Source organism: Lissotriton helveticus, chromosome 2_1 (assembly GCF_964261635.1).
Source record: "Lissotriton helveticus chromosome 2_1, aLisHel1.1, whole genome shotgun sequence".
Lineage (NCBI taxonomy): Eukaryota > Metazoa > Chordata > Amphibia > Caudata > Salamandridae > Lissotriton > Lissotriton helveticus.
Genome location: NC_136059.1, coordinates 735543099 through 735569502, shown reverse-complemented (window position 1 = coordinate 735569502; position 26404 = coordinate 735543099). Strand labels below are relative to the sequence as shown.

The 26404-nt window shown below is 44.1% G+C and overlaps 1 protein-coding gene across 4 annotated transcripts in view; it reads right to left on the bottom strand.

Moving 5' to 3' along the window:
* Positions 1–26404, bottom strand: part of PAM (peptidylglycine alpha-amidating monooxygenase) — a 1252349-nt gene that overhangs the window by 150612 nt on the left and 1075333 nt on the right. For all 4 annotated transcript variants that reach the window (XM_078675446.1, XM_078675447.1, XM_078675444.1 and 1 more), the window contains 2 exons: positions 10392–10464; positions 7361–7571 (listed from right to left, as the gene is read on the bottom strand). In XM_078675446.1, the coding sequence (XP_078531572.1) occupies positions 7361–7571; positions 10392–10464 (284 nt within the window). The remainder of the gene's footprint in view (positions 1–7360; positions 7572–10391; positions 10465–26404) is intronic.

The following is a 26404-nucleotide window of genomic DNA, read 5'->3' as shown; positions in this document are numbered from 1 at the left end:
ACAAAATCAAGATAAGTTGAATTTTAAAATTGAAACTTACAACAGCAGGGAGACCAGTGAAATGGATAACCCTGCTGCTCTTATAACCTTATGATTAGGGGTACGGGTAAAGTTATTTTAAAAAAAAATGATGGAACACCCACAACCCTATACGTTTGTAGTAGCGACATTTTGTATTATATTTCCCACCATGGAAATATACTTGCATTTAAAAGGGACGGCATAAACGTGCTTCCTGGGTGGGAATTGAAGTCAAAAACTTGGATTTTTAAAGCAGTTTGTAGGAAGATCTTTTTCCTCATAGAAACATAGTTTTTCCTGGTCGAAATAATACTCCCCGGGTGCCGCTCGTTCAGAGGACTTGCTCACACCGTTTCCTGCACGTCGCTACAGGAGTAGCCTTCCAGCAATCCTTGCCCTTTCTGAATCCTGCGTGTGGAGGCTTCTATCAGCGAGGCCGCAGCGGAGGTGAGAGGCGCGGCCCCGGGACTGCGAGGACCAGCAATCAACAGCACCAGCTGTGTCCTCTTCCCGCGTGAGCCGCGCCCCCTCCCAGTGCCCCGCCCCCACCCAGTGCCCCGCCCCCACCAAAGCGCTCTTCACCTCTCGCAGCCCCCGCTTCGCGGGAGCCGCTCGTTCAGAGGACTTGCTCACACCGTTTCCTGCACGTCGCTACAGGAGTAGCCTTCCAGCAATCCTTGCCCTTTCTGAGTCCTGCGTGTGGAGGCGTCTATCAGCGAGGCCGCAGCGGAGGTGAGAGGCGCGGCCCCGGGACTGCGAGGACCAGCAATCAACAGCACCAGCTGTGTCCTCTTCCCGCGTGAGCCGCGCCCCCTCCCAGTACCCCGCCCCCTCTTACCCAATAGGAACTTAAGTAACTCCACTAACGCGTATCGCGGGACGCGCGCGGGTCGCAGCCCGGGGCGAAGCCCGGGCCCGTTTCAGGCCGTTCCAGGCTGTACCAGGCTGGGCTGGGCCACCCCCCTTGGCTTCTACTGTTCAGAAGCTGCCCTCTCATTCTAAGGTACCGCTGTGGATATTTGTGTATATTGGAGCTAGACCCTGATCACTTTGACAATGACTAGGGGTTCAAGAAGTAAGACTGCACAAAAAACTGCCCTGATCACAGGCCCAATTGATAAGTTCATTGCAACAACTACTGAGGCCATTAACTTAAGTATTTCCTTGCTAGAGCGCAGGGTGTCTCAGGACCTTGCGATTGCCCGGAGATCCTCGATGGGCCCCTTGGCAACTGCGCAAACACCGCCTCCATCAAATTCCCCTATCCCAATTCTTTTACAGTCTGGTGCCACAGCCCAAGTCCATGCTATCCCTAATGCTGTTGATTTATCTGTCACCAACCTGTCGTTGGAATCGGACTCGACAGGGAGCCTGAGATAACACCGGACCTTGAGCGATTTCAGCAAGAAGATCCAGCACAAGAAATCCGGCTCAAGGGGGTTAGAGAAGGCGCTGTCCCGAAGCAACCTGAACCTCTAAATAAGGGGAATAACACTAGTCACCCTCTCACTTCTAAAATTAAGAAAGGGCCCACTGTACCACCATCTAAGAACGCCCATTACAGTAACAACCCTGCACAACCTTCTTTGTCCAACTCACAATGTTTTACATTGGACATGGATCAAGAGGGTGGCTCTAGGCCGACTGACTGCGACATTACGCAGCTGTTTGCCAGATTTAGGGACCTATTAAAACACCACCTCCAACCCCTGGAACGGAGCATCATGGCAATTGAAAAGCAACTCGCCACACTCCTCGACAAACAATCCATCCAGAACAGGGCGGGACTTGCCAAACATGGGGGGGCCCCGTTAGCGGTGAATCCCGGGGTTATACCAGCTAATTTAGACAGCTCGCACGCAGTACCTAAAGCCCAGTCCAAAACAAATGAGCCCTCGACCCCTTTATCTTTAGCCACAAATAACCGTGTAACATCTAAATCACAAGCCAAATCCCCATTCCAGCCACCATCACTTAGTCAGCAAAATTTTTCTCTCCCCCCCCCCCCCCCGTCGTTCCATCAACAGCTGCTAACCATACCACGGCCAAGGTATCTTCGCAGCCACCTCAAACAAAACCACCTGTAGTTCTACCAACTGCCGACAATCTTACCTCGGCCAAGGTATCTTCGCAGCTATCCCAAACTAAACCCCCAGCGCCATTAAAACCACATCCTCTAGAGGGTAAGAGGGGGTCCAGATCTAAACGCCCAGTTCATCTATCACCGGAGGTATCCCCATTTACTGTGATTCTTACGGGGGTACCCGAACTAGCAGCAGACTCAACTGAACAGTCCTGGTCCCTCATGAACAAAATCCTTCACTGGCTTAGTATCAACAGGCCATTACAGCCCCCAAACACCAGCAGATTATCATCCGTGCGTAGAGTCCCATGGGTGGGGGCGAGCCCCAAGAGCATTCAGGGAGACTGCATCATTATTACCTGCGAAGATGCGTCCACCGTGAACCATATCTGCTCGTGGCCAGATCTGGAGAAGAAAGGGGGAATCGACGCCCATCGACTCTCCTTCTTCTATCCCCCCGTATATAACTACCATCACCCAATTCCGCCTCCAAACTGGGTTTTACCTCCAGAACAAATATGGAATTATGGAGGCCCATGGCTTACCCAAAAGAGCAGGAGCAGGGGATGGATGCCTCGCCCCCCTTGGTATCCCAACAAAGGCAACTTTGTGGCTGATGGGTGGCAAGGTATTCACACTAATAACAGATTTGATAGCCTTGAGATGGTCGATTGACTTTGTGCTTTACCATCATCAAGCCAGTCTGACAACAGGGAGGTAGGGTCAAACGTATGTATGCAACAAATCTACCCCAGCGATCGTGCAGCCCCTTCTATGGACCACGTTTCCCATAGTGGACATGAGGCCATACGGAAGGTTTCCGTCCAGGAAGGTAGCCCCCTAGAACCTCTCCCACTCAAATCCTACCCTTGTAACAACCAGGTCCCTATTTGTGGGCCTGTAGATGGGTATCAGCTGAGAGATGTTCCATGCAATGGTAATGAAGCAGGCATGGCCCTTGGTGCTCTTAAGACTGCTCCGTGTGTGAGTGCCAAGGGGGACAACCGGATCATAGCACGTGCCTCTCGATTGAAGCAGGCTGCATATGGCCGAACCGAGCATGCCGATCTCACCCTTATTTCCTGGAACATTGCCGGAATTGCAGGGAAACTGAACACCCCGTTCTGGCCCAAGTTTATAGGGGAAGGATTTGATATAATCCTCCTTCAAGAAACTTGGTGCCAAGAGCAAATAAATATAGAAGGCTATTCCTCCCATTGCCTCAATGCCACTAAATCCAGCTCAGGTAGGGCTAAGGGGGGCCTTCTGCTACTCCTGTCCAACAAGTTGTGCAATAGTAAAGTCAGAGGTAGCACAACTGTGGGAGCCCATAGCCAGGTAGTGAGGGTCGAATGTAGCAAGGGAAATGATTTGGACCTTGTCAATTTTTATAATAATATCTTTGATGTAACCAGAGGGAATATTCTATTCCCTCTTGAAAAAGAAATCATAAGGGTTTTGGGTATCGCAAATAGAAGGGCAGACGTCCTATGGGCAGGGGACTTTAATCTGCAGCCCTGTCACTTATCAAAAGGGAATCCCTGTGGCTATGGAATGGAGATAGACAATCATCGGGGGGTTATGGGTGAGGGCGAAGACTCTCTTCACTTCCCACATTGCCAATATGGTACAATTCTTAACAAACTACTAATTAAATTAGACTTACATCTTTTAAGCTGTAACAAAAACAGTTTGAACGATATCTGCCCCACTTTTACAGGGAGGGATGCTGGGACTTTCATTGACCATATTCTGTTCTCCAGTACAGGAGACTTTTTAAATCTTTGTATCAGAGAGGAAAGCCTCAGTGATCATAACAGCATTTGTATTACCCTATCGGGACGGGGTGCTAAATTAGCGACAGGAGAAACCTGCTCTACTGCAATAGTTCCGATCAGACCTAATGGTCCGAGGATTAAATGGTCTGGAACTAGCTCCATGGCCAAACAGAGGGAGGTCATAGTAAGTTGCAAAACTGAGATTAGCTACTGCCTAAAAAACGTAATCAACCCTGATCTCCTGATGTCACAATTTATCAAGATTAATACCATCATTGAAGGCATCTTTACTAAGAAATCCCCATCTAACAGAACTACAAATCGGGGTTGGTTTGACAAACCCTGTACAGTAGCCCTACGGGAATTGAAAGAAGCTCTGGGCACCAAACCCAGAGACAGCAATGGTGTAAAACAACTAAGGGTCAATTATAAAATGGCAATTTCTAAAAGGAAAAAGGTTTTACAACATGAAGCGTGGGATAAGTTGAAGGAAGCAGCCGAGACTAAAAATTGTAAACTCTACTGGGAAACAATTAACAGTCCCTTTTTAAATACCGATGGTTGTCCGGAAATAACCTCCTACGTTTCATGTAATGAGTGGATTATCCACTTCACCAATATTTTTAACCCAGAAGGGACACTCCTAACTGTATCAGTTTCCGAGTCCTCCCCCTGGATACCTTTACCTTTGGAGGTGACCCTGGAGGAGGGCCTTGAAGGGCTTTCTAATAGTAAAGGGGGGAAGGCCCCGGGCCCTGATGGGGTACCCATCGATCTTTTACAAGCAGAACCAAATCTGTGGGCTCCTATTTTGGTGAGGACTTTTAACTGTGCAGCTGAAGGCAATATCCCCCCCTCTTGGGGCCAATCAGTTATTATACCCCTTTTTTAAAAAAGGCAGTAAATCAGAGGCTTCCAACTACCGACCAATTTCTTTGTTGGACGCCTCAGTAAAGGTCATGAGCAGAATCTTGCTCAAAAGACTAGAAACTTGGGCCACAGACATGAATATCCTAACAAAAGTACAATACGGCTTCAGGAAAGATATGGGTACCCTGGAGCAATGCGTAAATTTGGATCTTATCATTAATAAATATACCGTTGTAAAAAAAGGCAACCTTTTTTTATGTTTTGCTGATTTGAGCAGCGCGTTCGATCTAGTTGATCACGCTATTTTATGGCAGGTCTTGTTAGAGTCAGGTGCACCGAAGGAAATAGTTCATTTCTTGGCCAGGCTCTATGAGAAACTATCCTGTAAGGTTCGCTATGGCACCCTAGGTGAATGTACGCCGTTTTTTAAAGTTTCACGTGGCATCCGCCAGGGTTGCGTACTGGCCCCCCTTTTATTTTCCCTTTTTATCAATCACATCGATAGCATCCTGATTGATACTGCAGTAGACGCTCCCCTGATTGGAGGTAAATCTGTTCCAATCCTACTATATGCGGACGACGCTGTTCTTTTATCCCGTACCCAGAATGGGTTACAGCGATTGATTGACAGATTCGCGCAGTTCATTCAAGTTAGGAGGCTCCGCGTGAATAAATCCAAGACTTATATAATGTCGTGTGGGCACTCTGCCAATAAGCTGAAGCACAGTTTTTTCCTGGACAACGACAAGATGACATATGTCAAATCATTTTGTTATCTGGGAATCACCTACGGCAGTGACGGGTCTTGGACACCCGAGTTTGACAACATAAGGTTGAAAATGATGCGGACCACCAGTAGCATATTTCGATTTGCATCCAAGCTCGGATTGAGAAGTATTTCTGACATGACTAACATATATAATATACGTTGTGTTTCTTCTGCACTGTACGGGGCGGGAGTGTGGGGTCACATCGAGGGCCCTTCGCTCCAGAAAGATGAAAACAAGTTTCTGAAAAGACTGTTATGCGTCCCCCCCTCCGCCTCTGTCCAACTAATTCACGAGGAGGTAGGGATCGAGTTTATCTCGGACTTAGCAGCCGTTCGGCCACTCTTATTGTGGCGTTCTATTTGGGCTAAGCCAGAGACTCGATTCACTCAAGAAATTATTCTTGATTGTATAGGATTGGACCACTCACCACGTATTCAATGGTTGAAATACATTCATTCATGGTATAAAACTCTATTTGAAATAGATGTCCTTCGTGACCCCGAACTGGCGGTTGCAATTCCCAAAAAAGAAATTAAACAAACATTTTTAAATTTTAAAAAGAAAGGGCGAGATAAGGTGTATGGTAAGTTAGCCACCGTGCAGTTTTATAAGGAACTAAACCTAACTCCGGGGTTCCAAGCCTACCTTTTGAACGTTTCCCGTCCCTCTCATCAATTTGTACTAACCCGAGTCAGGTTGGGCATTGTACATCATCTTGTCGCATTTCCAGATCAGAAAATAAGATCCGAGACTCCATGCCCATGTGACAAAACTTCACGCCAGAGCTGCTGCCATTTTCTACTTTTTTGTAAATTTTATCACTTCTTAAGGGTAAGATACCTAAAACCTATCTTTTTAAAATATAACATTCGATCCCCAAAGAGTGCCCTAGTGTTATTATCTTCCCTAGAGAATGCGGACATTTGTTTCTTTGTTGCCACTTTCATCTTGAAATGTATAGCTGCCAGGAAGTGTATAGTGCTGCCATAACCTTATATATCCCTGTCTGTACATTCATGTTTCATGTTTTAATAGCATATCATTTTTTAACTTCGTATCATAGCTTGCCCGAGCCTTACTGGAATGTTTGTATAAAAATCATATTTTTTAACCTTGTACTATTGTTGCCCTGTGCCATACAGGAACCTTTGCATCTAAACGTACAGCTGCCAGGATAGCACCTTGTGTGAAAATTATATCTATTCCTGTCTGTACATGCATGACCTTTTTAACTTATTGGCTTCATATTTAATTTTAACTATGCTATGTTGATCAGTGATTGCCATTATATGCTCTCTCCCTCTCTATGTATTATTCCCGAGACTATTTGAGTTACTCTGTATTTAGAACAAATATGTATATAATGAATTACTTTTATATGTTTTATGCTTGTATGATTTGTATTTCTCAAATCGAATAAAAGCTTATGACTTGACTTGTACTCCCTTATTCTAAGTCAAAGAGGCTGTAGATGCCTACAGTGAAATCTGCCTCATTATACACTAGTACTCTGAGAGGGCTGTAACCGTGGTAGATTTTAAGTAGTACTTCCAGTAAAAATAATTGACTCCCATAAAGGCCAGAATTCCACTCCTATTCCGGGAGAAAACTTATGGGAGTATACTTAACTTCTGACTTTCTTTCTTCTACAAGCTTAGGATCCGCTAGCGAGGAAATGCGCGAGGATAAATACAGACCTGGAGACACCCTATAACAAGAACACTCAAGTATTGCAGGTGCTGAAAATTACTGCTCAAACACTGAGTGAAAGAAAACCACGCCTTCCCAATGTACAAACATAATCACTACCAGCAAAGAGGGCAGAGTTACAGCCTTACCTTCTCCCCACTGCAAGAGGAACTTCCCCAGGGGTGAGAACTGCATGATGCGGCTGTTACAATATCCATCGGAAACATAAAAGTTGCCAGTTGCTGGATCAACAGCTACATCAGTAGGTTGACAGAAGTGGCTTTTGTCACTTCCTGGTTGGAAGGCCTTTCCTAGAACTAGAAGAGGAGAGTCCCCTCCCTGGGCTCCCAGTTTAAACACCTGCATTATAAAATAAAATAAAATGTTTCTGAATCATGGTGAAATGTAGGTATGAACATCTAACATGCGATTAACTGAATAATAAAAAGTATTGTCAAGACATCTTTAAAGTTAGAAAATTATTTTAAACTATGTATATAAAAAGTAATTGTTGGAAGTATTAATTCATTAAACAACAATGCAATATAAACTTTCTTTTCCAGCACACAGTCACTTGGAAACCTCAACTGACTTACCAAGACGAGGATTTCAAACACCAAAAAAAAAAAACCCACACCCAAAACCCCAACTCCCAAGCAGTCCCTACAGAGGGCTTTAGCTTTTTGTAAGCTAGACCTGTTGTTTCCAGAAAATAGGGAGTGAACTTTGGGTCAACCACTTCCTCATGGTCTTTGTAGTCTATCTCACTAACCTGATGTTGATTCGTTGGCTCTCCTTCCTATTCCTGTGTTTGTTTCACTCAGGAGCATTTCGGTTTTACATTGTTCTGATTGATTGACTTGTACCCTTCTACTCCTTGCATTCAGAGAACCTTTTTTATTTTCAGCACTCTATGGGTGTGCCCATGTGTTCTTGCTGTCTCTCAATGTGCTACTTTTTTCTTGATCCCCCACCCCTGTGCGGCTTCTGTATTGTTCACATTCTCGCCACCGCCTCCTAAGCTGGTACGCTGTTTATAATGCTCCTCCCGGATTTCATTTTTTATTTGTTTATTTTAAAACATTAGCTCCTCTGTTGTAGTCCGCCCACCCCATACACCACTTGCTCCCACCGCTTGGTGGTGTTTACTTCTCCAAGGCCACCCTTCCCCACCATCTTTATCACAGCGTCCATTTTTTTTCTGCTGATTTTCATTATTTTCTTTATCGAGGGCCCTCTTACTGCAATTTACTGTCAGGCCTCTCCTGTCTCAAAATGTGCTTTCCTGCGCATTTTATTCTGTTTTTTAATTTACAACTCCAGGATTCCATCTAAAAATAGTAAATAAAACAAACTGTAGCTGCATCATGACACAAGAGCATGCACGTGTCAGGACGCTAGCTACACACTGCATGCTCACCCCTGGATTATGGGGCACGCATACAGCATGGCGATAGACAGCCATCTTGTAATGGGTTTCCTTTAATAGGAAACCCATTCCAATATTGATGGACATCTTGATGAATGCGTTCACATGCTTGTATGATCAATTGGAAAGCCAACAGCTAGGTGCTTTAAAGTGAGACCTATTGGCTTTGCATGTTAATTCTGTTAATAAAACAGCAACAACCATTCTTATTGAAAAGCGTGCCCATCCACTTATCACTGTTTATGCAAAGGTTTATGCAAAGGTAAAGGTTCTGGTTATACTCCTGAAACGTCTTATACAGTAACCTCTTAAATACACCAGAGACTCTGCAGCTGGAAATAACATTTTAAGCACAGCCAAGGAGGTCCTTAGCTTCCTGGTTTCTAATTGTGTAACTATGCTGGGTCTTTTCTCCTTAAAATAGATAAGCAGGAATTGGCTGAAGAACTACATGCGTATTTTTATGAAGGCCTCTGCAGAAGCTTGAAGTATCCTAGGATATTAATTAGTCCAATTTGACCCCTTGCTAGCAACTTCTAAACATTTACTTGTATAATTAAGTTTACAGCCACCCCATTATTTAGCAAATCTTCCATTTAGCTGTGGATATGTATTACTTTTCTATCACCTTTCCATTGTAAACTCCCAGCAAACGTATTTGGCTCAATAACTCGATTTTTAATTATCATTTTTTACACACTCTGCCCCTTTTACATTCAGTCTGTACCTTTGAATTACAGTCTCAGTCCTATATATACATGTTCTTCTGTGTCCCCTTCACTCTCCAATGCATTCCCTTCATTTACTTCCTTATGTTTCAAAGATGCCATTGGGATGCTCCTTTTGACACCTGGAGGTTGGATTATCAAAGGTTTGCGCTGAGCACCAATGACTGAGAGACGCACTCCGATATTACAATAGGGACCGAAAAGCACCTTCTGTAATTACAAATTCCCTCCTGAGTCCTGACCATGCAGCGAGCTCTCAGGATGATTTCTCAGACTACACCACAGCTCTTGAACGCTGCCATGAAGGTGCCTACCACAGGCTTACTGTTTGGTACTGCCCTTGTCCTCAGGGGACCTTTAGGGCCCAGTATCCCCATCCCTGCCAGCCAGGGATCAGGGTCAATTAATCTCTTGTGCATATCCTAACTTAGATTTTTGGACTGCATGTCTTGTTAAGTGCAGACTGGTTAAGATATCACATAAGCAGTAGATCGACTTTGATAGCCATCTTCCTAGAATTGGTTTCTTTCACTTCTTTACAGCTCCTCTCCAGGACACTGGTCAGTACAAAACACAACAACGTGTCTACAGTACTGGTGTCTGTGGCCACTACAGGGCAGCAAAATGTCCCTGAACTTCATTTATCATAATACCTACACCACTACATTTCTTGTCCTTTTGAGTTTCTTATGCACTGGGACAACATATCCCACTGCCGCAAATTATTGCATCGTGCTTCAGTAGCAGCAACGCTATGATTTGCTTCCTTAGCTTCAGGAGTTCAGATTTTTTCACTCTCCCTCTCATTGATTGCCTTTTAAAAGCTTCTACTATAATCCTTGCACCCCAAAAGTACATCTTTTCTACTGCTGGTGACGCTTGTACCAACACAGTGTGAGCTTTAGATTGTTGGCTTCATGTGCACGCGGAGTGAAGGAGGGGATCCCTTCTCCTATTGGCTGCGCTAGGAGTTCCTCTGGCTTTGCCAGCTCCATACAGGAGGGTTATATTTAATTAACTTACCTGATGCAGAGCCACATCAGTGACCCAGTAATTGCCGTCCTTGTCAACAGTTAGGCCATGTGGCAAATAAAACCTGAAACACATTTAAAAAAAACAGCATTAGTACCAATGTTAATGGGAAGGTTTTCACTCGACCACTGAACTAGGTAGACTGGTATTTTGTGGCATCCTGTACACAGTTAAATCTTCAATTGTGCTGAAGTTATTGACATTTTCATTACATTGGTCACATTTCCTATAATTAAACTGGCACTGAAAGCTTGATGTTGGTCAATGACCAAAGGTGAGTCTGTATTTGAAACACTTTTGGCCCATTAGAAGCAGATGATGAAAGAGCCTGGGTGTGTTCTGCTCACAATGATTCTGAATATCCCAACTCAGCAGCTGGGATCCTCAAACTAAAACACTCATTTTACCCAAATATTTCCCTTCCAGGTTGTAAAGTTGTTTCTATTGCAACACGTTAAGGTGTTTGGCCTGGGCACAAGCTGGCAGGCACCTTGAGTGCAGAAGCAGGCAGACATTGTTGCTGGGGTCTGACAATGACCACCTATGCCGCTGGGGTGGGGTTATTACAATCTGATTATTGTAAAGTGCAGTAGTACAGGGCTTCAATGCTGACCTGATGCTCTCAGTAGTTCTGGCCCCACTAACACTTCTTGTGCCCTCCTCATCGCTATTGTCAGTGATATGCAGGCCGCATAACTGGTACTCAGACGCGCACTGTGGATTCTGCACCAAGCGCTTCTGCCACTGTGAGAGGAGCAGGGGTTACATGTCTGCAAGAACTGCTGGGTGAGGGAAGGTGCAGGGGTTACATGTCGGCAAGCACTCCTGGGTGAGGGGGGAGCAGGCGTTACATGTCTGGAAGCACTTCTGTGTGACGGGGTGCAGGGGTTAGATGTCTGCAACCACTCCTGGGTGAGAAGGGGGAGCAAAGGTTACATGTCTGCAAGCACTCCTCAGTAAGGGGGGTGCAGGGATTACATGTCTGCAAGCACTTCTGGGTGAGGGGGTGCAGGGGCTACATGTCTGCAAGCACTCCTTGGTATGGGTGATGCAAGTGTACATGTCTACAAGCATTCCTGGGTGAAGGGGGATGAGGGGTTATAGGTCTACAAGCACTCCTGGGAGAGGGGGGTGCAAGGGTACATTTCTGCAAGCACTCCTGTGTGTGGAGAGAGCAGGGATGACATGTTTGCAAGCACTCCTGGGTGACGGGGAAGCAGGGGTTACATGTCTTCAAGTAGTCCTGGGTAAGGGAAGGTACAGGGGTTACATGTCCGTGAGCACCACTGGGTAAGGAGGGAGCAGGGATTACATATTCGCATGCACTCTTGTGTAAGGGGGGTGCAGGGGTTATATGTCTGCAGGAAGAAAAGGGACCTGTGGTTTGTACTTAGCTCAATGAAGTCAGGGATACTGACTAGGACAAGACAATATAAGGGCAAAGCTAGTTTCTAGGAGGTGTCCTAGAGTAATCACATCATAATGTAATAGCAATGTAAATATCAAGCACTTTCCATCTTTGTATATCCAAAAAAATAATCAAATCTAACATGTAAACAAATCCATATATCAAAGATACAACTAGTATAATAGACAAAGTAGAAGGCCACCCCTATGATATTCAAAACCAATGGTTAGTAACGCTAGACATCGAGGCCCTCTACACAAACATCCCACAGGATGCTACCATCAAGATGTTAGAGGGCCTCTTTAATACAGATACCGGGGATCTAAGTAGTCATGCAACATTTATAATTGAATGTGTGACTATCATCCTCAAAAATAACATCTTTCTGTTCAAAAACGATTTCTACAAACAGGTCAAAGGCACCAGCATGGGAGCCACCTGTGCTCCCAGCCTGGCCTGTTTATATGTAGCAGCTTTTGAAAATAAGCACATCTTTAATAATGCAGCCCCGTATTTTGAAAATGTCACCTGTTGGTCGAGGTTTATAGATGATATTTTTTTCATCTGGAGCGGAACCGTTGAAGACCTCACCGACTTTATTAGCTGGTTGAACCTTGGAGATGTGAATCTACATTTCACTTCCAAATACAACAAAGTGAGTATTGAATTTCTAGATATTAGCATTAAAGAAAATAATGGCACTTTAGCAGTGGAACTCTACACAAAACCATCTGATCGAAATACTCTATTGCACTACAATAGTAACCACCCCAGGAGCCAAAAGGATAACATCCTTTTCGGTCAGTACTTAAGAATAAGACGAAACTGTACAGACATCAGAGATTTCAACAAACATGCTGACGCTCTATCACACAAACTAAAAGAGAGAGGGTACCCGAAACATCTAATTAGAAAAGCATATAAACGTGCCAAATATTATGACAGAGAATCCCTATTTTCGAAAGAACCAAAACGGACAGAAACCTCAGATAATAGACTGATATTTGTCACAAACTTCAGCACAGCCAGCAATAAAGTTAAGAAGATAATTAACAGAAATTGGTCACTCCTAAATAATAATAACGGTGAAAAACTCCCAAAGCCAATGTTCAGCTTCCGCAGAAATAGAACAGTGAGGAACTGCTTAGTCCATACATTCAAGGATGAAAAAACCGAAAGTCAACAAACCATTGATAAAAGGCCTTTACCCGTTGGTAATTTTTGCTGTAATATGTGTACCAACTGTGCAACATTAATGAAAGTGGACACTATTGAGCACAATGGCATGAAGCATAGAATAAAAAATTTCATCAACTGTAAAACCAAAAATCTAGTTTACCTGGTACTCTGTCCTTGTAATAAAGCCTATATTGGTGAAACTTCTAGAGAAATCAAAACAAGGATCACGGAGCATAAATCAGCCATTAGAACAAAAAAGAAACCAGCGCCCCTTGTGGAACACTGGTTGTCCCACAATCATAAAATCGAAGACCTGAAATGGTGTGGCATAGAAGTAATGCAGCAAACCCTCAGAGGGGGTGATATACAGACCAAGAGGAAAAGAAGAGAACAATTCTTTATGTCCCTTTTTAATACCTTCAGGGCAGGTCTGAATAATAAAGAAGAATGGGAAAGACTGATCTTATAGGACATCTATTGTTCCAACTGAATTAGGTTTATTAACTTGCAATAAAGCAGAACAAGTATACGTAATTAATTTCTGCTGTGGATAGTTCAACACAGAGCAGCCTTTGTCCAACAATGAATGCTATAAGACACTCTAGGATGTGATTTTCAAACAACAAGGAACATTAGACCAGCTATGTTAACCTCTTAACAATCCTAACTGAGGAGGAATAAGAACAGTACATGACAATATGTGGGGTAGAAAAATAAAAATACAAAATATGTTCTATTGTATATTGCATTAATCTTACCATTGAAAAGTAAGCCAATGTTTTGTGATAAGTCTATGATAATTATATAGATATATAGATTGTCCTTGTATTGGGTGGTATTACATATTGTATGTGTTGATACTGTGGCAAGTTGTAAAATATGTTTGGAGAATTTATAGACTAAGGTGTCACATAGAATATAAGAATATCCCCCAACAAGATACAGATTAATATGCCTAACATGACCATTACTAACACGAGAGGATTGGACGGATACCGAAATGTCAATTATCTAACAAACTCTCCCCAATCCAAAATGGCCGCTATTTCTGGGACTAAGTTTGTGGTAAATATAAATAGTATAAATTGCTCAAAAACATACAGCGAGATAGCGCTTGAAAAGAGAAACTGCTATTGACTCCCATGTTGCCGGATTAATGAAATTATATACTCATATAGATTATAATAAAGTCTTCAGGCGACAACAATATAACTCGTCTATGAGTAACGACTTCCGGGTGACGGGACCGGCGATTCAAGGAAAACAAGCCAAAATATTCATCCTAAGTATAATCTTTGTCGCCCGTTGTAGGTATAAACTCCCCGAAAGTCTAGCAACAAAATTAGGATGAATATATACTTTTTAATATAAAAGCAAATCGGCATATTTTTCCACTTCCGGGTTAATGAAGGAAGAGGCAGCATATAAGCAGACCTCGCATTTCGGAAATTACTTATCCGGATGACCCGCAACACGGAGAAGCAGGGAGGCCGACCACAACTTTGAAGGTATGCGAACTGAGGCGCGTTAGAATCTTTAATGATGCAAGACCCTTGGGTTACAGAACGCTGCCCCTGGTGTTAAATTTGTGATAAGGAACAGTCTATAGTTAAACTGTGGAGCCTCATTTTCAACTGGCGAGATAAACAGCAACAGAGTAAGCCTTATTTTAAAGTTGGCCTTCACAAAATATTGTCAGACTAAACCCAGGGATATGTGTTTAGTATAAGAACAACATTATTGAGAACATATCCCAGGGTCTCCATATGAATTCTATAAAATTGGGAATATTTAGACATGAAACCTACCTAGTTTTAAGTTAAACATCAACCAATAAGTCTGGAGAAAACAGCGTAATAAGCTCCTTTAATGTAAACATTAATAGTCTTAACAGTATGATACTTAAAAAACGTTCCCTTCATTTTAATAGGTGATGAAATACAATCAACAAAATAAACACAGCGGTATGAAAGTGGATATATAGCTGTGGTAAGTGGGGGACCCACTCTGTGGTTTTTAATCAGTAAGGCTTATCATGTAGTCCTGTTACACACATGTGTCCTACTTTACAGGGATCCTATATTCAGGAAAGGACCTAAGGCTATCCCCTCTAGATTTAACCTGAGAGAAAAGTCCGGTGGCTCCTCCGTGTTTTTTATCCTATGCCGTGAATTGATAACAGGTAATCTCATAAGAATTAAATTGAGACTGCACTAAAAGAAGGATGATTATAACGATCCTCATTAAAATTTTATCAATTTCCTTCATTAAGGCACTATATAAACAGAAGGAATAGATGCTATACAGACATCCGGTTATCTTTAGAAGTCTTCTAAATGGTTAAAAGAGAAACTTCGAAATATCAGGTATCCACTCTCATTTTAATTTAAATAAATTTTCCTTAAGTGTGAGGATTTCTACTTCACCATCTGAATGTCTAAAGAAAGGGTTTTATCGTCATTATATAACAACATACCCAAGGTTGAGATTCATTGGAGGTCCTCATGCAAGAACGTTTTGTAAAAATAACAGGTAGAATTAACTATAGGGCGAAATGTACACCAGAATGGATAGTAAACACTGTATATGTATTAAAGATTATGTGCTGAATGAATATATATCTAAAAAAATGTTGTTTAAATCCTAGATTATTTTTGAGCTGTCAAAGCGTCCTGAAGAAGGTGTAAATATTACAAACAAACACCGAAACGCAGCGTCGACCTTTGTCCTTTGACTTTTTTAATGTAGATTTGTTCACTTATGTGAATATATTTTTATTGTATTTTATTTTAGATTGTAACCCTGACAGGGAGGTATTTTAATAAATTGTGTTTATACTGTTTACATTTCTGGTGGATTTGTTTACCTGTTAGATTTGATTATTTTTTTGGATATACAAAGATGGAAAGTGCTTGATATTTACATTGCTATTACATTATGATGTGATTACTCTAGGACCTCCTAGAAACTAGCTTTGCCCTTATATTGTCTTGTCCTAGTCAGTATCCCTGACTTCATTGAGCTAAGTACAAACCACAGGTCCCTTTTCTTCCTGCAGTACTTTCCCCCTACCTGTGTTCAATAATCAGGGGAACCTTCCATTAATTTTGAAGTGGGGTTATATGTCTGCAAGCACTCCTAGGTGAGAGAGGAAGCAGGGGTTAAATGTCTGTAAGCACTCCTCAGTAAGGGGGTGTAGGGGTTACATGTCTGCAAGCACTTCTGGGTGAGGGGGGTGCAGGGGCTACATGCCTGCAAGCTCTTCTGAGTAAGGGGGGTGCAAGGTACATGTCTGCAAGCACTCCTGGGTGAAGGGGGAGCAGGGATTACATGTCTGCAAGCACTCCTGGGTGAGGGGGGGAGCAGGTGTTACATGTCTGCAAGCACTTCTGGGTGAGGGGGGTGCAGGGGCTACATGCCTGCAAGCTCTTCTGAGTAAGGGGGTGCAAGGGTACATGTCTGCAAGCACTCCTGGGTGAAGGGGGAGCAGGGATTACATGTCTGCAAGTACTCCTGGGTAAGGGAAGCTGCAGGGGATACATGTCTGCAAGCACTCATGGGTAAGGAGGAGCAGGGATTACATGTCTGCAAGCACTACTGGGTATGAGGCAGGGGCAGCTCCTCCAAGTGGGCCGAGGAGTGTAGCACCCCTGCTTTCTCGCAGTGCGAGAAACAGAAACATAAAATGGTATTTTAAATACCATTTTATGTTTTTGCTCCTCGCACTGCGAGAAAACAGAAGGTACGGTTTGGTTGGGGTGGGCAGTCCTGCCCGAGGGCAGGGGAGGAGCGGCTAGCCCACTGTTATGTTATGTTATTAGTATTTTTAAAGCGCAAATGCTACCCGAAGGTGTCCTGCGCTGTCTACAAAACCTCCCAAAGAGACCTACATATGAAGCCAAGGATTAAACGCCAGAAAGCCACGTTTTTAAGGCTTTCCTGAATGCCAGTAAATCAGTACTATTCCTAAGATGGAATGGGAGGGCGTTCTATGCCTTGGTGGCCCCTACCAAAAAACTCCTACCTTCCCAGCTGGCTTTTTTAGAGATAGGGACTGTTACCAAATTTGCTCCCAGAGAGCAAAGTGGTCTATTGAGGATATACCACTGAAACTGCTGCTTCAGATGCTCTGGACCGGTACCATGAAGAGCTTTGTAGACAGTACAGAGAGATTTGAACTGCACCCGTTTCTTAACAGGTAACCAGTGAAGTCTTCTGATATCACCGGAGACCGAAGCAAATTTAGCCGTCCCTGTGAGCAGTCTGGCGGCCGCGTTCTGTAGAAGTTGGAGTCTATGCAGTAATCGCTCCTGAACGTTAAGGTAAAGGCTGTTACAACAGTCCAGCTTCGACATAGTTAATGCAGTCACTACTGTACATTGATTTTCCTTAGGTAGAAACTGTAAGATTTTCTTGCAAGTTTTAAGAGCAAATGTGGTAGCCTGTCATATAGATATGCCTTGCCTTCACACTGTGTTAACTTAGCATGAGCTTATTAGGAGTATAAACACCATTTTAACCTTTCTGCTGCTTCTGCACACGGCACCTATTGTTATTACAGCTTTGAGCCTAGTAAAATGTTTTGCTTCACACGAGAATAATATGTTTTGCTATTGTATCAGCTTTGCTTGGTAAGCTATGTCTGTACAGTGCATGCCGAGGCCTTCAAGGATATTTCAACACAGTGGTTGTTGTGAGGTCTGATCTTCGCACGTTCTAGACATAACATACATGCAGCTGCGGAAAAGTCTGGCTTTAGGCGCGTTTTATATTGCACTGCACAGAGTATACACATACACTTGATGATGCTTCGCATGCAGAGAGCTGGTGGAAGATGATGTGATCCCTTTCCACTAGGATCAGAGGTATGAGGCCGCCCTGCTAAAACCCAAAGAGACCTTCTTAGATATAATATAATATACTAGCAAGGGAGGGTAAGATCTAGGTGCTATTTAGCCTTCTTCCCTCTAGCATTTTAACATGCTTTCTCCCTTTGTATTCTATGGACTAGTAACTATGCTGATTCCTTTGTTTCTTATAATATGTTTGCTTGTATTAGCTAAGATACTGCGCTTGAGAACACTGCATTCGAAAATAAACATTTCAAATGTGCATGTGTCTTCATTTACTCCTCGTTCTGGATTGATATGGTTGTATAACGAAAGAGTGTTCATGTGTTCCACGTTACCTGAGGTGTTCTAAGTCCATGTTCTGGGTTGTCTAAACATTGGGAGTTTGTAAGAACCAATGAGACACTGATTGCTAGTCTGGTAGGGGATTTTGGGTACTAAGGTGAGTTTTGGCACACCCTAATTCACTGAGGTTCCAAGTCTCTATGCACAGTTCTGTGTGGGAGCAGAATCCCTGCGACAAGCCGAGACAACTGAATTAACTTGGTCCTCAAAATTGAGTTTGTCATCAATCAGGACTCCCAAGTTTTTTACTTTCCTAGTGGGGATTGGAAGCACGCCCAACGTGTCTGGCCATCAACTTGGCGTCCAGAGCTTGGGGTCATTGCCAAAAAGAATAACTTCTGGCTTACCAGAGTTGAGTTTTAAACAGTTTTGGGACATCCATTTACCTACTGCTTCCATGCAGTCATGAAATCGTTTTGCTGTCCCCATCTCTTGCCCTGGTAGCAGGGACACCACAATCTGAGTGTCATCTGCATACGATGTTAGAGCAAATCCAAAGTTGTTGATCAAGGGGGCCAGAGAGGACACATAAACATTAAAAAGAGTAGGGCAAAGAGAGGAACCCTGCAAAGCTCTGCAGGGCAGGGAGAAGGGTTTGGAACAGAATGTGCAGAGTGACACGGTTTGCGTTCTGTCCGAGAGGAAGGACTTCAGGAGTTCCCATGCTTTACCTTGGACTCCACACCCCCACAACCGGTCCATCAGCAAGTCATGATTGACCCATGTCAAAGGCCGCGGACAGGTCCAGCATAATCATTGCGGCCTTATCTCCCTGGTCGAGTACGGTCCTAATTTCCTCCGTGGATTTTAAGAGAGCGGACTCCGTACTGTGCCCCTCTCTGAACCCGTATTGAGTTGGATCCAATACTTGCGCTTCTCGTAGGTATGTGCTTAGTTGTGCATTCATGCTTTTCTCTACCAGTTTAGCTGGCAGAGGGATATGCGAGATGGGCTGAAAGTTATTAGGATCTTTCAGGTCCAGGTTAGGCTTCATGAGTAGAGGCAATGTTGATGCGATTTTCCAAGCTTTAGAAAAATGTCGTTCCTTGAACATCCCGTTCATCATAGCGGTAAGCGGTATAACAATGGGTTCTGGGGCTAGTTTTATAACCGCCACCAGTCATGGATCATAAGGGGAGCCTGATTTAGTTGACATCAGTGACTTATGAATATCCCTGATGGATAAAGGTGCGATTTCCTCAAAGATCGGATGGAAACCCGACCGAGATTTATATCTCTCCCTGACGCCCAGTGTTCCATCTGTTGTTGGACCATTAAATGTGGTGAAAATAGCTTCCATTTTACTACAGAAGATTCTGGCTATTTCATCACAGAGCCCCTGATTCGGGGAAACACTAGGTGTACCAGGGTACGCCAGGCTGGTGACTATTTTGAAGAGTTCTTTAGCCAAATTTATGGCAGAGTTAATTCGATTGGCGAAGATTAGTTGTAAGAAGTAGGTATTTATAAGCCACCAGGCCATGTTTATATGCCTCTTTTTCTGCAGTGTTATACCCCTTCCTCCACTTCCTCTCTAACAGTTTACACTTTAGTTTTTGATCTTTCAGTTCCTGAGAGTACCATGGCGCGGAGGGCTGTGCTCTAATAGAGTATAGAAGATATGTTGTTGGCGCTGACTGTTTGGTCGGCCTCAGTGTGGACCAAACCAGTCAGTCGCACTCTGCATTTTCTCTATGTAGGCTGCATATACCTCAGTAAGGGAGTGCAGGGGTTATATGTCTGCAAGCACTCCTAGGTAAGAGGGGAGCAGGGGTTACATGTCTGCAAGCACTCCTCGGTAAGGGAGGTGCAGGGGTTACATGTCTGCAAGCACTTCTGATTGAGGGGGGCGCAGGGGTTGTATGTCTGTATACACTCACCGGTGAGTGGGGAGCAGGGGTTACATGTCTGTAAGCACTTCTGGGTGAGGGTGGTGCAGGGGTGTCATATCTGCAAGCTATCCTGGGTAAGGGGGTGCAAGGGTTACACGTCTGCAAGCACTCCTGGGAGAGGGGGGAGCAGGGGTTACATGTCTTCAAGCACCCCTTGGTAAGGGGGAGTTGCAGAGGTTACACGTCCGCAAGCACTCCTAGGTAGGGGGGTTGCAGGGATTACATGTCCACAAGCACTCTTGGGTAAGGGGTTCAGGAGTTAAAGGTCCGCAAGCACTCTTGGGTAAGGGGGGTGCAGGGGTTACATGTCTGCAAGCACTCCTGTTTAAGGGTGGTGGAGGCGTGGGAGAAGTTAGGGGAGGATGGTGTCTGATGGGGACACATTACATGCTCTGCGTGCCTATGCACAAAATTGTGCTGGAGGACAGGTAACAGGTAATTCCCAGACTCCCAGCAGCAGTGGTGGTGCGTCCATTAAGGGCGCTGGGGCGTTGCCTCACAAGCCACCCGCAGCTCCCTCGGTGTCTTGAGGGAGAACTGACAATCAATCATGTCAGTCAGCATGACGTCGGACTGCCCACCCCCTTCAGAGTCTGAAAGGGGTGGGCGGTCCGACGTCATGTTGACTGACATGATTGTCAGACATGGGGCAAGCAGCACAACACAAGTGCGCATGAGTGGGGATGGAGGGCGAATTTTTCCTCCGTACCCACTAATGCGCACTAGTGTCTGCTCTACTGGCGCATGCCCATTAGGAGAGCGAGTCTCCTAATGGGCAGGCGCAGGGCGTTGAACAACCCTGCTCTAAGAGGGTTTGCCAGCAGTGACGTTGCAGCTGTTTGTAGGCGCCAACCAACAGGACCCTGGGGCCGGAGCAGAGGCGACGTTGACCCGGTCCGGTACGTTTTTTATTTTATTTTAAAACTCTCCCCGGCCCGGCCCCCACCCCTGCGCGAGCCCCTACCATTGTGGTACACATGACTAGCTCCTCTTATCCCGAAAATGCAATTATCTCGCTGCTGAGCTGATGCTCCAGGCGGAACAGGTGGTTTTCTTCACGATGCAGGCTCCATAATTTATCCCGTTCATCCACTCATATACAGTTATAGATTGCTCCAGTAAAAATAACAATTCATTGTATTGTATTTCGGAAAAACTGCGAACATTTTTACTGCCTTTTTCCATTGTTATATCAATGACAGGAGTGACATGATTCACGTATGACCTGCAGCTTGCTCACTAAACCTATTTTTAACCGTGGGTCACTCTTATGGACTTGCTGTGTTACTCCATGCCAACTGCTCTGCCTCAGAGGGCCTAGTTCTTCAACGTGCTGCTCTGCTTAAAGAGCTCTCCCTCCAAGTAAACAAGTCACTTGGATGTTATTTTAGGCTTCGAGGTAAATTTCCTACTCGAAGTGACTAACAAAACTACAACCACACTAAAAAAAACACACAGTGCATGCATGTTGTTTTTTATGGGCCCGTCCTCTTTTAAAAATATCAAAATGAATTCCCACAAGCTGAGGAGTGTTGCTTTAGAATGGGGTTCACATTATTTAAGATCATGATTACTTCGGCTCTGGTTACAAACACAAGTTAAAAATACCTTTGAAAAACCGGGGGTCTGATATAAGGCCAAATTTCAAGGCTAGAAACAACCAGACTGTTGCTAAATCAGTCTGGAACCAGGTTCATATGGAGCCAATATTGAGAGATACAGAGATGTGCAAAAACCAGGAAACACAAATGATAGTTGGTGAGACCTAAATAGAATGGATAAATAGTGGATTCCCATCAAAAGTAATGTATTGATCAATAATCTCATTTGGTCATCCAAAGAAAATGGATGGTGTGTCTCTGATCATTGAGACCATTTCCAGACCCAATCTTCAAGTATTCTATGGGTCAAGCCCACAATCGCTGTGTTGAACAAAAGAAAAGTAGTGTCATACGGGAACCGGTGCAGTGCAACAAAGAAAAAAAGTGGTGAAGTAAAATAGAGTGAGGAGACTAAAGGAAAATGAACTTTTAATTAGGTTATAGTCTCTTCCCCTAATTAAAATCAAGAACAGTGCAATGGGGCAGTATCAAACAAATAGGTAACTGCCGAAGGGACCAACATGTTTCAGCCAGAAGGGAAAGAGAACCCAAGGCTTTCTTCATGCCCTCTGTTCTATAATATATTGCTACTGCGTAAGGTGATGCTAATAATAAAGAGAAATGTGAATTAATCATGAAAAGGATATAATGAACATATCAATAAGTGTTCATTCCACTCCGTGTCAAACGATGTGTCTCACATCCAGTATGACCGGGGACCTCCCCCTTGACTCGGGTTTTTGCCAGAGGCAACGACGGACAGAGCAGGGCCTCCTACTTCCTGAGCTTGGTCCAGGAGAGGTGAGGTCTGGTCCCCGGTCATACTGCTTTTTGCACATCTCTGTATCTCTCAATATAGGCTTTATATGAACCTGGTTCCTGACTGATTTAGCAACAGTCTGGTTGTTTCTAGCCTTGAAATTTGGCCTTATATCAGACCCCCGGTTTTTCAAAGGTATTGTTAATATCTGTTAGGGGATGCAAACCTGGGCAGGTCTTAAAATATCCCTCAGACCCTTTTTCTCTCTGTGGTGTTTTGATTACATACACAAGTTCTAAACATGCGTACACCCCCGTCGGCTGCAATCACACACAAAACAGCACCAATCACACACAAAACAGCACCAATCTCACAAAAAACAGCACCAATCACACACAAAACAGCACCAATTTCACACACACACACACACACACACACGCACACACGCACACACACACACACACACCCTTGATTATAAGCACAAAGCTGAGGCTCGCAGGCAATGCAAGATGCACTTCAGAACAAGTTACTTGAGCACAATAGAAGTGCCCCTCATCACGCATTGTTCCTGGTTGCCTGTTATGAAGGGCTAAGAACAAGAGGAAAGCAGCAGGCAGTACAGGCGGCTTGTGGGTATATTTTCTACTTGAGGAGAGCAACTTCAGCCCTGAAGGGAATTTGTTTGTGTGTAAAGGGCATGCGTACACTACAGTATACATTTTCTTGCCTGGTATGTTGGACAGCAGGGTCCTGGGAACGAGAGACTGAGGGAGAATGGGGGCTTGAAGTTGGAGGAGAGAAAGGCTGAGGATGAGCAGAAACTCGGAGGTGAAGGAGAGAGAGGATGAGGGAGAGCAGAAACTTGAAGGTGGTGAAGGGAGAGAATGAGAGAGAGCAGAGACTTTGATTTGGAAAGAGAGACAGAGAATGCAGAGCCTTAGCGGTGCAAGAGAGAGAGGACAAGGGATAGCTGAAACTTGGAGGTGGAGGAGAGAGAGCAGAAGCTTGGAAGTAGAGGAGAGATAGGCTGAGGGATAGCCAAGACTTTAAGGTGGAGGAGAGAAACGCTGAGGTGCTTTAGTAACCTTCTTGCTTTCTCAGATTTGCTTAAAAATGCACCATTTCCCAACTGTTTTTTCAAAATTTTCATAAGGTGGAATCCCTTATGCCAGTAGGGCTCGCTCGCTACGCTTGCTCGACACAGGCCACTCGTCCCCAACCTTTACGCCTCACCACTTTCAAATGTCACCAGCCGCCACTGCCCAGCAGCCCTCTAGGATAGTGATTTTACTGTCTGGATCCAGTGTACGGGGCAGGAACGCTAGACGACTGATAATTGTGCGGAATAGAATTACACACGGAAACTCCGCTCTGCACAAGTTGTAATCCGAGCCCAAGAGTGCTACAGATCATGTTTCCTCTAATGCCTCCTTCAACTATCCTAGGTAACACAGTGATGGAACTCGAACATTAAAAATCAAAGTTAGCCATTTCAGAACCTCCTAATGGAATCTGCCCGAGTCCTGCCTGTTGTACAAAACTCTAGTTCCTCTGGTGCACAGTGGTACTTTTAACGCTGGTCCTCAAAAGAGGGCACAGTGCCAACAGCCTATCGATATTCATAGGTTAGCCAGTACCTGAGGGCTGCACAAGGACCCTTTATGTGTGCTCCACCGTAATTCTTTAAGTACTGGGAAAATCTCAACTAGCTTGAGATGTTCTGTTGTGCTGTTTTTCTGCCCTCCCTACACTTCTTGACCCTGGTCGAGTGGCACAAGCTCTTCAGTGAAGCACTGCGTTGGGGGATGTAAGGTTGAGATGCTGCAGCAGAAGACAAGAAAATTGTATTTTTACTACTGGATATGATCAGTAAAGACTGAGGCAGAACAGTAAAGAGTGGATTGGAGAGGGTTCCAGTTTTTCTGAAACCAAATATGTGTCTCTTGGTGAGAAATGAAGAAATGAGGCGTGTTAAGTATTTTGGTCAGGTCCCATTAATTGTGGGATTTAGTACGTTAGAAATATCTTTCATGTACAACATTTTGCTGAGGTTTCTTAAAGGGTTTGTTTTTGTAAGCTGGAGGTTTCAAACCCTGCATTCTCTGACATTTAAAAAATCCCAATCCCCTTCTAGTGGATGCGAAGTGCTCTCAGTTTGCACTATACATATTTCCCCCAATGAAGATATTAAAAAAAATCTATATATATCTTTATATATATATATATATATTATATATATATATATATATATATATATATATATATATATATATATATATACACACACACACACACATATGGATGAAGCAAGGGCATAGGGCTATCAACATTAAATTTAAAAAATGAAAAACTTAAATGAAAAATAGAGGCAGTGAGAAAAAAATCAGGATGTAACATTGAGCTGGGCCACAGGAACCTATCACAGTCTTGTGTCCAGGTTGCTGCATACCCGTCATCCCCGTCTAACCTGAATGCATTCCCTGTGAAGTTCTGGATTAACGGCCCCAGAGCAAAAAAAAAGTATGCGAGAAGAAAGGAGTAGGTAAAAAATGGGTAACACGAGGCATGCATGGGTGACATGGGATCCCTGCATAAAGAAGACATCATTTTCTGGGTGCTACTGTCCTACTCTGAGTGGTGACCTTCCTGCAGTCAGAAGTCCTGAAACCTTCTGGACGATGTTAATTAATTCCACAAATAGTGTTTCTGAATAATGACAGATACAGAAACCAAAGAATTACTCGAGGAAGAGGAGGAGCGCCTACAGTAGGCACTGTGGACGGTGTAGTATGTGTTGAGAAAGCCTATGAGAGCCTCTACAGCAGGCCGGTTTATAGCGTGTATCCAAACTTAGAGACGCGGGCAGTGAAACATTCAATCATATGCACTTAGGCTCCGTTATCATTTTAGGAAAACGAGAAGGTGATGACAGCGGCGTCATTAAGTTTGTGCGAAATATGAAAAATGGCCTAACAGCAGGTAATCTCTCATGTCATTTGAGCCACTCGTCATTTTTCATCACCTAATGATCCATAATTGTCGCATCCTCCCCCTGATCTGATCTGGGAGGGTAAGGCTTGCCAGGTGAGTCATGCCGCCTGCCGTGAGATCGCTGACAGATGGAGCAGACATCACTGCCCTGCAATCTGCCTTCTTACGAAACGCACAGCTCATACACAGCAAACCCTTCCGCGCGCCTGAAAAAGACTCCGCCATCAAACACTATACACTGCTGTCCAGACCCTACAAAAAGCTATTATGTTCTCAAGCATAAAACTGGGGGTATTTTACATGAATCAGATTAAACGTTGTAGCTAGACACTTCCCGGATCCCTAGTGCAGTTGATACAGTCCACATGGGGTTAAATGTAGACACTACAGAGCCACAGCGTCTGTCACTGAATGCGACCACAGCGCCAATGTTGGAAGAACAGCCAAATATAACCCAGAAACAGTTCAAGAAGGCTACCACCATCTGCCAAAGAATCACAATACACATTTAATGCTCAATCCATGGGTGTGATAGTGAAAGGTGTAGCTTGTGGTGTATGCCTGATTGACAACATTGATGGTCAGGAGAAAAACTGCAATTCTACCCAGATATTATTTGAACATACCTACATGGGCCTGCTAATTTATGCCGTCCCCTCCACCTGTTTCAACTCCCTCTGCATCCTCCGCAAGACTTTCAAGTGGATCCCCCCGAATGCAGAAAGACTGTCACCCACACACTCATAACTAGCAGACTGGATTACGGTAACGCTCTCTATGCCGGAATCAACAAAACCCTGCTACACAAGCTCCAAACCATCCAGAACACCGCAGTCAGACTCATCCTCGGAACCCCAAGACACGAGCACATGACCCAACTCATACAAGACCTCCACTGGCTCCCACATCGAGAAGAGAGTAACCTTCAAGCTACTCACCCACGCCTACAAATCCCTCCACAAACTCGGACCCAAATAC